This window comes from the organism of the source record quoted next, unplaced genomic scaffold (assembly GCF_019419815.1).
Source record: "Pyrus x bretschneideri cultivar Hongxiangsu unplaced genomic scaffold, Pyrus_bretschneideri_v1 Contig40, whole genome shotgun sequence".
In the NCBI taxonomy this organism is placed as follows: Eukaryota; Viridiplantae; Streptophyta; class Magnoliopsida; order Rosales; family Rosaceae; genus Pyrus; species Pyrus x bretschneideri.
The window spans coordinates 90,729-105,623 of record NW_025999724.1 but is presented as its reverse complement, the minus strand read 5'-3'; the positions used below and the strand labels follow the sequence as shown (position 1 = coordinate 105,623).

Below are 14,895 nucleotides of genomic sequence, written 5' to 3'. Positions count from 1 at the left end.
CCACATATAATAGCCTCATTCATGTGCTCTGCTTGGTGGGGAAGTTGAATGATGCACTTACTGTATGGGAGGAATTGAAGGGCTCTGGCCACGATGTGGACGCAATTACCTATAGAATTCTTATTCAGGGGTGTTGTAGGTTTATCGAATAGACGATGCCACTAAGATTTTTAGTGAAATGCAGCTCAATGGATATATCCCTGATACCATTGTTTATAATTCTCTACTAGATGGGTTATTCAAGGCCAGGAAGGTTAATGATGGCTGCCAGTTATTTGAGAAAATGGTTCAGAATGGGGTGAGAGCCTCGACTTGGACGTATAATATTCTCATTGATGGTTTGTTCAGGAATGGAAGGGCAGAGGCTGCATACACACTATTTTGTGACTTAAAGAAGAAGGGTCAGTTTGTCGATGGTGTAACATATAGCATTGTGGTTTTGCAACTTTGTAAGGAGGGCGTGCTTGAGGAAGCACTAGGATTGGTGGAAGAAATGGAAAGGAGAGGCTTTACTGTCGATTTAGTTACTATTTCGTCACTTGTGATTGCGCTGTATAAAGAAGGACGGTGGGATTGGACGGAGAAGCTCATGAAGCACATTAGAGATGGTAACCTAGGGCCAAGGGTTCTTAAATGGAAGGTTGATATGGAGGCTTCACTGAAAAATCCAAATAGAAAGGACTATACACCATTGTTCCCAAGTAAAGGCGACTTGAGCGAGATTATGAGTTTAATAAAGTCTGCTGAATCAACAATGGATGCAGACCTAGATTCAGAGGCTGCCAGGGTTAAAGAAGATGATAAGAATTTGTCCACCGATACTGATCAGTGGTCATCATCTCCACATATGGATCAATTGGCTAATCAACTTAAGTCCACCGACCACTCCTCGCAGCTGTTTTCATTGTCCAGGGGGCAAAGAGTTCAAGCTAAAGGGGAAAGCACTTTTGATTTTGACATGGTTAATACTTTTTTGTCCTTATTCTTGGCCAAGGGAAAGCTGAGCATGCCATGCAAATTGTTTGAGATTTTCAGTGACCTTGGTGAAAACCCCGTGAGTTATACTCATAATTCCATGATGAGTTTGTTCGTCAAGAAGGGCTACTTCAATGAGGCATGGGGAAGATGGGTCGAGCGGATCTGGCAAGTTCTGTCCCGGATAAACTAATTAAGCAGGGTGGTTATCTTGACGTGATTATGTACAACACCTTGATTAATGCACTAGGGAAGGCTAGCAGGATTGATGAAGTAAACAAGCTCTTTGAGCAGATGAAGAGTAGTGATATAAATCCTGATGTTGTCAATTTTAATACACTTTTTGAAGTTCATAGCAAAGCAGGTTGGCTAAAAGATGGATATAAGTTTTTGAAAATGATGCTCGATGCAGGTTGCACCCCAAACCATGTTACTGACACGACTTTAGATTTTCTGGGCAAGGAGATTGAGAAAATGAAGTACCAGAAGGCATCCATGGTGCGCAGCAAGGATGACTGACCTTGATAAGAATTTGTACACTTCAATTCAACTGTTGTTCAACCTATGACTTTCAGTTCATAAATGTTGAACGAAAATTTGAAGGCCAAAAGTGTAGTCGTGTGTTGAGGTGCCTTTTCGACCTATAATCATGTCATGCTCAGCTGCGGTCATTTCTCAGGGTAATTCAAATTGCTAGAGGTGAAACTCCAGGTCAGTACCTACTAAACGATCAGAATGTAACGTAGCTAGAACATTTGTTTTTCTTCCAAAACTCAGAAATATAATTGAGCTTTGTTAAGCTAGAAGGTAGATTATTTGATTCTGGTAGTGATTTATGCAAAAATTTGAATGATAATGTTACTACTGTGTATTAGTTTTCTTCTTTTATGTTAATGCATCCTGCGTTCACTATTTCCATTAAGAAGAGCGTGCCTTGGATTCTCGCTTTGTTTCCTTCTCAGTTTTCTGACCAACCCAATTAAAACTACAATGCTTCTTGTCTTTAGCCTTGTCATAAACTATCTAAACAACTAAAAGTCTCTCAATAAAATGAATTATAGCTAAGAATCCTTAAAAGATGTTTCTTGCCTCATTCTTTCTTTCGATTCTACCTTTTATTTAAAAAAAAAAAATGAAACATGAAGAAAAAGCAGACATATTTTCAACTGAAGTAGTGAGAACTTTTGGTATAATAGCAGAACTATGTAGCAGACTGGAAACTTAAATGCGTACACAAAAACTGCAAACTTCTTTTGATACTATTTTCCAGCAGATTTCTTGACCAAAAAAATAAAATAAAATAATTTCCAGCAGATTTGGCATTTCTCCTAATCTTATGTAACCTTTTAATCTCAACCATTTATGTACATCCTATGGTTACTTCATAGTAGTTTATAAATATTTTTCCTCTTCAAAGCAATTATTTGTGGTGACAACCTCTGAAATTAAGAAAGGAAAAGAGGTAAAACCGGGCATAGTGCAGCCATTGGAACTCTAAACGATGATGCTATTAGGTTCTCCATACGATAGTTAGGTTTCTTCAATGCCGATTCATTCTGTTTTTGCTTACACTCGGAACATGGAAAAATTGTAGTAATTGGAATCCAAAAGCAAAACGAATTTGGTCTTGACTCCTGCAAGGTCTTACCTATGAAATATCAGAGCAACAGGATTAGATTCAAGGGATAGGGGAAAACCATGATACAAAAGGTTTAATTTATGTTCCTTTTCCTTGTAGGTTAGAACTCAGACAAAGAGCGAGCCGAGAGTTATTTAACCAAAGTGATCAAGAGCAATCGGATTTTATTTTGCCGACATTGGCTTGATCTTAGTATAAGGATGGGTTAAGATTAGGATAGAGTAGATATGGAGAGAAGCCAGATTCGTTTTTCACCACGCATTGCGCTGGATGATTACAAACAATAGCAAAGTTTCCAACTTTTGTAAGTTGGAACTAAGATACAAAACTAGGTACAAGATTCTTTTCCGAAACTGCTTGGCCATTTGATGCAAATTGCAAAGTCTAGTGGCGTAGATTTCTTCCACAGCTGAAACTAGAACTAGATACAAAACAAGTAATGTGTGTGGTAGATTTCTTCCGAAACAAGACGGCGAAAGCTAAAAGAGAGTTCTTATGCCAAAGCAAATTCATTTGAATAGAATGAATAGACAAGTACTGTTTTGTTGAAATACTATCAATTTGGACCACATATCAATGAAAGAGTGCATACATAACATATAACATGTCAGACCATCTAAATAAAGACGATTTCCGTACGAATCTATGCCCCACTAATATGCAAGATTCTGCCGTGAGAAAGGGGGCGAAGAAAACTGTTAGGATTATGAAAGATGTTGAGATCCATCTTAACTCTACTCTAGTCAACTATTTGAGTCTAGGAATTCGATTATTGCTTTGTTAGCCAGTAGTCTATATATATTTAGGCACCTTTTTAGCCTCACAAACATCCTGTTTAATCATGTATATTGTTTTCATTTGATTTATTCAATCTAATGGCTATAAATAAAGAGTGAATCACCTCTCTATATTTATGCCACAAGAATTCTTATAAATTGGGTTCTGCTGAAGCTGCCAGACAACCGTAGGTTAACCAAACCAAAGTTTCACACAAAATTGATACCATGGGGAATTACAAGTTCATTTCACCACTTCCCTTCTTCTCATATTTGTGCATGCATGCAATTGTTCTTAACTCATGTCTTAGTTTAGCCCTCACCGGATCAAACGAGACAGATAAACTAGCGTTGCTCAAATTCAAGGCTAGGATAACTACAGACCCTTTTGGAGTCATGAGTTCGTGGAACGAAACCATCCACTTTTGCCAATGGCACGGTGTTACCTGCGGTCACCGCCATATGAGGGTCACAAAGTTGATGCTGAGGTCCTTGAAGCTTGGAGGCTCTATATCGCCACATGTTGGAAATTTGAGTTTCCTCAAAGTGTTTAATCTCGTAAACGAGAGCTTCAGCCATGAAATCCCACCAGAAATTGGTCTGCGCAGGCTGCAACTTTTGGCATTGCAGAACAATTCACTGAGTGGGGAAATTCCTGCTAATTTATCAAGTTGCACTGAACTCAACTAGATTTATATTGGCCGCAATTTGTTGGAAGGTAGTATCCCAAAGGAGCTTGGCACCTTGTCAAAGCTAAAAGAATTCGTTATTGAATACAACCACCATTCAGGAAGTATCCCTTGCTCTTTTTGCAACATATCATCTCTTGAAGCGTTTAATGCAATTTCAAATAGTTTAAGTGGCATAATTCCAGATATCTTTGGTCGACTGACCAATTTTTATTTTCTTGGATTGGATGAAAATGACTTGTCTGGTACGATCCCTCCCTCAATTTTCAATGTCTCTTCTCTTGAAACCTTTGATGTGGGATTTAATAAACTCAAAGGCATTTTTCCTTCAAACTTGGGCAATTCCTGTCCAAGACTCCAATTTTTTGCCATCTTTGAAACACCGTGTTACCTGCGGTCGCCTATTTGTAGTGGAACAATACCTGTTTCAATATCTAATGCCTCAAATCTGTTTACGCTACAAATAGGCGAAAACCAACTGCATGGAGAAATCCCCTCTTTGAAAAATTTACACAAGCTTTGGTGGTTTGTTATTGGTTCGAACCATCTTGGAAGTGATTTGAGCTTTCTTTGCGATTTGACTAATGCCACCGGTTTACAAAGCTTGGAAATTGATTCAAACAACTTTGGGGGTACGTTGCCTCAATGCGTGGCCAACGTATATAGCGTACGTTGGGGGTACTATTATAGCCTACGTACGCTATAATAGTACTTGGAAATTAATTCAAACAACTTTGGGGGTACTATTATAGCCTACGTAGAAGTATACAACTTTGAAGGTTGTCATCCCTTTCTCTTTTGCCAACTTATCATATCTTAACATATTTAGTGCATCTAGTAATAATTTAGGTGGCATAATTCCAGATATCTTTGGTCGACTGACCAATTTTAATTTTCTTGCATTGGATGGAAATGACTTGTCTGGTACGATCCCTTCCTCAGTTTTCAATGTCTCTTCTCTTGAAACCTTTGCTGTGGGACTTAATTACAACCTCCAAGGCACTTTTCCTTCAAACTTGGGCAATTCCTGTCCAAGTCTCCAAACATTTGCCATCAGTTATAACCAGTTTAGTGGAATTATACCTGTTTCAATATCTAATGCCTCAAATCTGTTTGAACTAGCAATACACAAAAACCAACTGCGCGGAGAAGTCCCCTCTTTGAAAAACTTACACAATCTTGGGCGGTTTACTATTGCTTCGAACCATCTTGGAAGTGGGGGAACTGGTGATGATTTGAGCTTTCTTTGCGATCTGACTAATGCCACCGGTTTACAATACTTGGAAATTAATTCAAACAACTTTGGTGGTACGTTGCCTCAATGCGTGGCCAACCTGTCTTATTCACTTGTATACTTCTACGTAGGCTATAATAGTATATTTGGTAATATCCCGAATGCGATGGAGAATCTGCATAACCTGGAAAGCATATGGCTGTCTGGCAACCAGTTTTCAGGTCTCATCCCCCCTGAAATAGGAAGGCTTCCCAAATTATATGAAGTATATATGGAAACCAACTCTCTCACTGGGAATCTTCCATCATCTTTTGGAAATTTAAGTCGACTAACTCATCTGCATCTCGAGGATAACAACCTTCAGGGCACCATCCCTTCAACTTTGTCTCAGTGTCCCAATTTGGTGAACTTAACTCTAGGTGGTAACAATTTCACTGGCATCATATCCCCAGAATTAATTCGTCTGTCTTCTTCGTATGTTCATTTGGATTTATCTCGAAATCATTTGACTGGCTTTCTTCCCATGGAAGTCGGACAATTGATAAATCTAGGGCATTTTGATGTTTCTGGAAACCTGTTGTCTCAGAATCTGGGTACTGAGAATTAAATTACTCTTTGTTCTTATTGTCCCAATGGAAATTACTCATTGATTCACAATATTAATCAAACTAAAATGCAAGAAAAGCAAAATCAACAATCCATATCAAAATAATATGAAAATATCCCAACAAACCAACCAAACAATTAACATTTAAAAAAAAAAAAAAACCCTTGCAAAGTTGGAGGGAAAGAAGCACCAGAAGGTGAAGAGGAAGAAGAAGAGCATGTTACAGAAACCTTTCTCGTTTTTCAGAAACCTAACTCTGGGTCGAGCTGAGCTTCTCCGCCGCCGTTCTCACCGGCTCCGATTTACATGTCGTCTGTATCAGCGGCCTCTCTATCCCGTCTCCCTGCTTTCGAGGCATGGTATCACCGAGTCCCACTGCAGCTCAGAAAGAAAGGAAATGAAAGTCTCTCGAAAATGACCATCGCACCCCTGCCTTTCCACGATTATCAACACGCGAGCATCAATATCAGCGGCAGACGGAGACAGTGGCAGCTTCGTAAATATAGTGAAATTCACCACAACATTGTTCATTTGGAAGGTGCAATTGGTATCCTTACTTTATAGACTAAAGTAATATAATATATATATATATATATGTAGAAAAAATTAGTATCCAGTCTCTAGTTTCTAATGAGTTTTTAGATTTTAATCAAAATTCCTAACATTAATATATTAATGAATTACATGTAAGTTACATCATTTTTATAATAAAAATTAGTAATTGATTTAGAGTTTTAACACTCACATCCTTATTAAACTCCTAATTAATTTTCAATTCAAAACATTTTCCAAAATATAAAAATAAAATTAGAATAAGTTTGTACCCATTAATTTTTTATGAATTTTTTAATCATATATGTACCCATTCTTAAATATACCAATTTGTTATATGAAAAATGCATCTTTTTTTTTTTAATATAAAATGTACCCATTTTTTTTTTATATAAAATTCATTCAATCTTTTCTCTAATTCATTTTTTTATACTTATATGGGTACATTCTATTTCAATGATTTGAGAATGTATCCATGTCAAGTTTAATTGAAGAAATTTAATAATGTTATTAAACATCATATCCTTTTTTTTTTTTTTTTTTTTGAAAAACGTAACCATGTTTTGTTACAACAATTTTTTGGTTAGTTTTGATGAACTCCCCACAATACACACACATGCAAAATATATTAGAGAATATAATTCATCTTTAATATTTTTAATCTCATAAATTATGGGTATTATTTAATAATTTTTGACTGTGTTCATTTCTTTCTGTTTTTAATGACCGGCGAGATACTTTTCAAGACCGAGTGAAGGCAATAAGGCCGGTCGTTGAATTTGACTAGCTGCTCTCAAATGAGATGATTATACTAATTAATCACCATCTTGTCACCTCAGCTTACGTCCCTTGTTAGATTATTAATGATGATGATATAAATCTATATATTTATACAGATTATATAATCTACATCTATACAGTAATAAGACGTCTATGGTATTCGATCATTCCTAAGGATTTCAATGGAGTACGATCGTCAAAAATTTGACAGCAATGCGCTTTTTCATTTTTCGGATTACGATATAAATATGCCGATGATCTTCATCCGTCGAATGTTTGTGATCTCCGTATGCATGCTTAGCTTGGTCAGTTTGACCAGTGGCAGTGATCCAAATATACGCACTTTCAGTAGCTGCCACGCCACCTATGATCACTGGGACAGTTACGAATTCCAGTCCAATCTAAACAACCTCCTCTCCGCCCTCGACTCCAATGCCACCAACGAAACAGGCTTCAACAATGCCACCTTTGGTAAGAAACCAATTGAAATGGTATTGATTTTTCTGATTTGAATTGTAATATATTTCATATCATAGAAAGCCTTATGGGAAGGCATACTTATACACAATACAAAAAAGAAAGCTGAAAGCTTTACACCCTTGTAATCGGATGCAACAGCACACATGCACATGCACATTCCTTTCCCTGCTGTCCATGAGTCAGCAATCACATGCACATTCCTTTCCAGAGTGCACACCCTTGCTGTCTTTCCTTTACCCATGCTTGCCGTGCTGTATGCTTGCTGTGCTGTCTGTACATACAGCTTGCCGTGCTTTCTGCTTGCCGTGCTGTCCTTCTTCCAATACTCCCCCTCAAGCTGGATCCAGTAGGTTGATGGATCCAAGCTTGGAGATGAGTCTTTGAAACTGATGAGAAGCCAGAGGATTGGTGAATATATCAGCCAGCTGATCGAAGCTTTTTACATAATGTGTCTGAATCACCTGCGACTGTACTTGTTCACGGACATAGTGACAGTCGACTTCAATATGCTTCGTCCTCTCGTGAAAGACGGGGTTTGATGCTATGTGCACGGCAGCCTGGTTGTCACAAAATAAGGTCATTGGTTTTGCTGTGAACACACCTAAGTCACATAAAAGTCCTTTTAGCCATATCAGCTCACACGCGGTTGAGGCCATTGCACGATATTCAGCTTCGGCACTTGATCTTGCGATGACAGTTTGTTTCTTGCTCTTCCACGTGACCAGGTTTTCACCAACAAAGGTACAATAACCAGTGGTGGACTTGCGATCGATTGCGTTTCCTGCCCAATCAGCATCACAGTACCCCATGATTTGAGTGTTGTCATTCTTTGCCATGAGGATGCCACGACCAACAGACCCTTTTAAGTAACGTAAGATTCTTTTGACAAGGTTCAGATGCTCGATGGTGGGAGAGTGCATGAACTGACTGGCAATACTTACTGAATGTGAGATGTCTGGTCTGGTGATCGTTAGGTAGATCAGCTTGCCGACAAGCCTCTGATATAAGCTGATATCCGAGAGTGGCGTGCCTCCCAAGTCAAGCTTGAGCTTGCTATCAAGAGGGGTAAGTGCAGGCTTGGCATCACTCATATTGGCATCTTTAAGTAGGTCCATGACGTACTTTCGTTGATTAAGAAATAGTCCCTTGTAAGAAGATGCCATTTCGATTCCAAGAAAATACTTCAACACCCCAAGATCTTTAACCGCAAATTGTTGTTGAAGTGACTGTTTGAGTGTGGTGATTTCAGCAGCATTATCACCTGTAATTATTAAGTCATCCACATATATCAACACAACTAATTTGCTTGCAGCTCTTGTGCGAACAAATAATGATGAATTTGCATTACTCCTTTTGAAACCAATGCTATGAAGAACGGTACTTAGTTTTGCATACCAAGCATGTGGTGATTGCTTCAGTCCATAAATTGACTTATGTAACTTACACACCAAATTAGGCTCTTGGCTTTGAGGGTGTCCTGGTGGCAATCTCATATAGACTTCTTCTTCAAGATCACCATGTAGAAAGGCGTTCTTCACGTCCATTTGATACATAGACCAACCTTTATTGACGGCAACAGACAATAGAACCCTTACTGAGTTCATTTTTGCAACAGGAGCAAATGTTTCCTTGTAATCCACCTCAAATGTTTGAGTGAATCCTCGAGCCACCAGCCTGGCTTTATGCCTCTCAATCGAACCATCAGAATTAAACTTGATCTTATAGATCCACTTACAGCCCACTGCCTTTTTTCCTTGTGGAAGTTTGGTGATGCTCCAGGTTTTGTGTTGGTCTAGTGCTTTGAGTTCATCTCTCATTGCTTCTTTCCACACAACTTGATTATTAGCCTCATAAAAGTTTTGAGGCTCACTGTGACTTGAAATGTTGTTAAGAAAGGCAGCATGAGATGGAGTTACCTTTTGATACGACACGCAATTTGAAATTGGATGCCTCGGTTTATGTCACATCCCGGCCCGGGGGCACCACTTCCCGGGCCCGATCCACCACTGTAGCACGATATTGTTCGCTTTGGGCCCCGACCACGCCCTCACGGTTTTGTTTTTGGGAACTCACACGAGAACTTCCCGATGGGTCACCCATCCTGGGAATGCTCTCGCGCGCTACTCGCTTAACTTCGGAGTTCCTACGAAACCCGAAGCCAGTGAGCTCCCAAAAGGCCTCGTGCTAGGTAGGGATGGGATATACATATAAGGATCACCCCTGGGCGATGTGGGATGTCACAATCCACCCCCTTTAGGGGCCCGACGTCCTCGTCGGCACACACGCGACCAGGGTTAGGCTCTGATACCAAATTGTCACATCCGGCCCGGGCCCCCATCACAACCCGGGCCCGCTCCACTACCGTAGCACGATATTGTCCGCTTTGGGCCCCGACTACGCCCTCACGGTTTTTGTTTTTGGGAACTCACACGAGAACTTCCCGATGGGTCACCCATCCTGGGAATGCTCTCGCGCGCTACTCACTTAACTTCGGAGTTCCCACGGAACCCGAAGCCAGTGAGCTCCCAAAAGGCCTCGTGCTAGGTAGAGATGAGAATATACATATAAGGATCACCCCCTGGGCGATGTGGGATGTCACAATCCACCCCCCTTAGGGGCCCGACATCCTCGTCGGCACACACGCGACCAGGGTTAGGCTCTGATACCAAATTGTCACATCCCGGCCCGGGGGCACCACTTCCCGGGCCCGATCCACCACCGTAGCACGATATTGTCCACTTTGGGCCCCGACCACGCCTTCACGGTTTTGTTTTTGGGAACTCACACGAGAACTTCCCGATGGGTCACCCATCCTGGGAATGCTCTCGCGCGCTACTCGCTTAACTTCGGAGTTCCTACGGAACCCGAAGCCAGTGAGCTCCCAAAAGGCCTCGTGCTAGGTAGGGATGGGATATACATATAAGGATCACCCCTGGGCAATGTGGCCCGATCCACCACTGTAGCACGATATTGTCCGCTTTGGGCCCCGACCACGCCCTCACGGTTTTGTTTTTGGGAACTCACACGAGAACTTCCCGATGGGTCACCCATCCTGGGAATGCTCTCGCGCGCTACTCGCTTAACTTCGGAGTTCCTACGAAACCCGAAGCCAGTGAGCTCCCAAAAGGCCTCGTGCTAGGTAGGGATGGGATATACATATAAGGATCACCCCCTGGGCGATGTGGGATGTCACAATCCACCCTCCTTAGGGGCCCAACGTCCTCGTCGGCACACACGCGACCAGGGTTAGGCTCTGATACCAAATTGTCACATCCCGGCCCGGGCCCCCATCACAACCCGGGCCCGCTCCACTACCGTAGCACGATATTGTCCGCTTTGGGCCCCGACTACGCCCTCACGGTTTTTGTTTTTGGGAACTCACACGAGAACTTCTCGATGGGTCACCCATCCTGGGAATGCTCTCGCGCGCTACTCACTTAACTTCGGAGTTCCCACGGAACCCGAAGCCAGTGAGCTCCCAAAAGGCCTCGTGCTAGGTAGAGATGGGAATATACATATAAGGATCACCCCCTGGGCGATGTGGGATGTCACAATCCACCCTCCTTAGGGGCCCGACGTCCTCGTCGGCACACACGCGACCAGGGTTAGGCTCTGATACCAAATTGTCACATCCCAGCCCGGGGAGGATCACTTCCCGGGCCTACTCCACCACCGTAGCACGATATTGTCCGCTTTGGGCTTACCATTCCCTCACGGTTTTGTTTTTGGGAACTCACGAGCAACTTCCCAGTGGGTCACCCATCATGGGATTGCTCTAGCCCCCTTCTCGCTTAACTTCGGAGTTCCTACGGAACCCGAAGCCAGTGAGCTCCCAAAAGGCCTCGTGCTAGGTAGGGATGAGATATACATATAAGGATCACCCCTGGGCGATGTGGGATGTCACAGTTTATATGTGACAAAATCTTAAAACCTTGTGGGAGGTTGTCTATCACGCCGAGGATTGCGTCGAAGTACTAGGAGGTTTGTCTCATCCTCGTTCAAATTGTCATCCACACCTTGAGGATTTTCTATGTTGCCGTTGTCATCATCATGCACCGAGTCATCATCATGCACAGAATTATCAGGATAAGTACCTTCATTATTGACTTCAATGGGAGGTGTAGAAGTACAGATTCTTGGTAGAGGAATTAGGTCTAAGATGCACTCCCCCTGACTTGTGGCTTCATGAGATTTGCTGAAAAAAGGGTTAGCTTCATGGAATCGTACATCTTTAGATACAATTATTTTTCTTAGTTGAGGATCATAGCACTTATATCCTTTTTGTGTTGATGAATAACCAAGAAAAATACATTTGAGAGATCTAGGGTCTAACTTATCTCGATGGTGTGACTGTATATGAACAAAACAGACACAGCCAAAGACTCTAAGATGTGAAAGGTCGATTTTTCTTCCTTTCATGACTTCAAGTGGAGATTTAAACCCCAAGACTCGGCTAGGAAGTCTATTGATGATGTACACAGCCGCCATGACTCCTTGTGACCAAAATCTCGTTGGTACGTTCATTTGTAACATTAATGCTCTCGTTTTTTCCAGAATGTCACGATTTTTCCTTTCAGCTACACCATTTTGTTGAGGTGTGCCGACACAACTTGTTTGATGCATGATACCATGCTTGCTCAAATATAATGACATGATATGGGACATATATTCGGTGCCATTGTCAGATCTTAAGGTTTGAATTTGAGAGGAAAAATGGTTCTTAACAAGATTGTGAAAATCCTTAAAAACTTCAATCACTTCACTCTTAGACTTTAAAAGGTACAACCATGTGGCTCTAGAGAAATCATCGACAAAAGTTACATAATACTTATAACCATCAAAAGATTCAAACGTTGGTCCCCATACATCTGAGTGAACTAGTTCGAAAACTTTACTAGTCCTAGATAAGGATGAGGTAAAAGACAATCTGGTGGCTTTAGACAAATGACATGTTTCACACGAAATTAAATCATTCCCTAAGTTTGGAAACAAGGAAGACAAAACAGGTTGGGAATGATGAGCTAAACGTTGATGCCACAATTGACTATCTTGGGATGGACTGGACTTGGCTTGAAATCCTCTGGGACTGTTTTTTGATATGTAATAGAGGCCATCTAGTTAAAACCCTTCACCAATCGTCTTCTTGGTGAGGCAATCCTGAAAAATGACATTGTGAGGAGAGAAAATGGCCAAACAATTTAAGGTATTGGTGATTTTTCCCACAGATAGAAGTTGAAATGGAAAAGAAGGAACAAATAAGGCTACTGACTCAATTTTGTCCGATATTAAGTTGATATTTCCCTTCCCTAAAACCTTAGAACTCTCATCATTGGCAGTTGAGACTTGAGACGGTTTTGAAAATTTTTCAAACTTGTGAAACTTAGAAACATGGTTGGTCATATGATCTGTGGCACCCGAATCAACAATCCACAAATCATGCATCATATTTACATTAAGAGCAGTTTTAAAAGCAGTCATGATACCTTGCATGTCATCTTGGGCCATGTGTTGTGTTTCTGTCAGAAATCCAGCAAACTTGCCTAGCAAAGCTATTGAATTTCCATCTTCAAAGCCGACCGTTTGGTCACTCTTAATCCTTTCTTTCTTGCTTTGAAGATACACTGCAAACTCATTTATGAGTGCAGCTGGATTTGCAGTGAAGCTCTTGAGTGCATCAGACCTATGAGAGGTTGAGGTAGTTGCATTGTTGGCTCTATGTGGTGCACGGTTCAGTCTTTGTGAGCCCTTGTTATCCTTCATGAACTCTGGCTTTAATTCTGGATGTAAAATCCAGCATGTCTCCTTAACGTGACCAGTATAGTTGCAGTGTTGGCACTTTAAGTGTGGATTCTTCACTTTGTATTTTCTTTCGTTGGCTAGATAAGCCCTTGCTTCAGTTACACTGGTCTTTGTGCCAGTGTTCATGACTTTCCTTCGTACTTCTTCACGTTGGATTGTTGCACATACGCTGGTGAAGGAAGGTAGTTCGGGGTTCATGAGTATGTGGCTTCGTAGGTCTTCGTATCCTAGATCGAGACTTGACAAGAGTTGGAATATCTTGTCTTCTTCTGCCCTTTTCAGTAGTAAAGACGCCTCAGTTGTGTGAGGCCGATACATTTCCAGCTCATTCCACATGCTCTTCATGCTGCCTAGAAGTTGAACAAAGGGCTTTCCTTCTTGTTGTATGTTGGAAATGTTCTTCTTCAATTGAAACACACGTGCAGCGTTGTTCTGGCTGCCATACATCTCCTTGACTGTCTCCCATAGTTTGAATGATGATTCAGAATAACTGAATATTTCAGCTAGTTTATGTTCCATGGAATTTAGGAGCCATGACATAACTAGCTGATCCTTGCAAAGCCAGATTTCATAAGTTGGTGAAGAAACATCAGGAACTTCGATGCTTCCATTTATGAACCCTAGCTTGGACCTTCCACCTAGGGCAAGACTCACTGCTATCGACCAAGGTAAGTAATTAAACTCATTTAACAAGACCGAGCTTAATCTTTGATTTGGATTGACATCCACCTCAAACACGGTTGAGGAGGAAGGTATCTGGGAATCTCCAAACGAATAAGAATTCTCTTCTGCCATATAAAGACGATTGAGCAGTGGAGATGGTCCGAAATGCAAGGTCTTGAGCTGCTGTTTGATGCTGCCGATCCTTTTAAAACCAATCCACCAGCAAACCCATCAAACCCCTGGTGTTCCAACAGTTGGGAAGGAGATTGTTGATCTCTGCCTTGATCGAATCCGAAAGCTTGCTGATAACTGTACGGGGCTTCAAGGTTTTCTGGTGTTCCACGCCGTTGGAGGTGGAACCGGCTCTGGCCTCGGCTCTTGCTCTTGGAAAGGCTCTCTGTCGATTATGGAAAGAAATCGAAACTTGGGTTCACAGTCTACCCGTCTCCTCAGGTCTCAACCTCCGTCGTTGAGCCATACAACAGCGTGCTTTCTACTCACTCCCTCTTGGAGCACACCGATGTGTCGGTTCTCCTCGACAACGAAGCCATCTACGACATCTGCCGCAGGTCTCTCGACATTGAAAGACCCACTTACACCAACCTCAACTCCCCAGAAGGCAACAACATCAACTCCCCAAAGGGCAGACAGAATGGAGAGCTCCGAGCCCAAAAAGGACTCCACCGGCGGCGGCGACGGTG

The 14,895-nt window shown here is 41.7% G+C and overlaps 2 protein-coding genes across 2 annotated transcripts; both read left to right on the top strand.

Annotated features, from left to right (window-relative positions):
* The first annotated feature begins 178 nt into the window (after window positions 1-178).
* Window positions 179-1,494, top strand: LOC103958430 (pentatricopeptide repeat-containing protein At4g01570-like). The gene is made up of 2 exons (XM_048565927.1): window positions 179-1,054; window positions 1,177-1,494. Exons 1-2 carry the CDS (start codon window positions 179-181, stop codon window positions 1,492-1,494), a joined length of 1,194 nt encoding a protein of 397 aa, XP_048421884.1.
* A 2,124-nt stretch (window positions 1,495-3,618) lies between these two features.
* On the top strand, window positions 3,619-5,920 carry LOC125469040 (putative receptor-like protein kinase At3g47110). The gene is made up of 3 exons (XM_048565926.1): window positions 3,619-4,060; window positions 4,547-4,711; window positions 4,944-5,920. The coding sequence occupies exons 1-3, from the start codon at window positions 3,619-3,621 to the stop codon at window positions 5,918-5,920; spliced, it is 1,584 nt and encodes a 527-aa protein (XP_048421883.1).
* The last annotated feature ends 8,975 nt before the right edge of the window (window positions 5,921-14,895 follow it).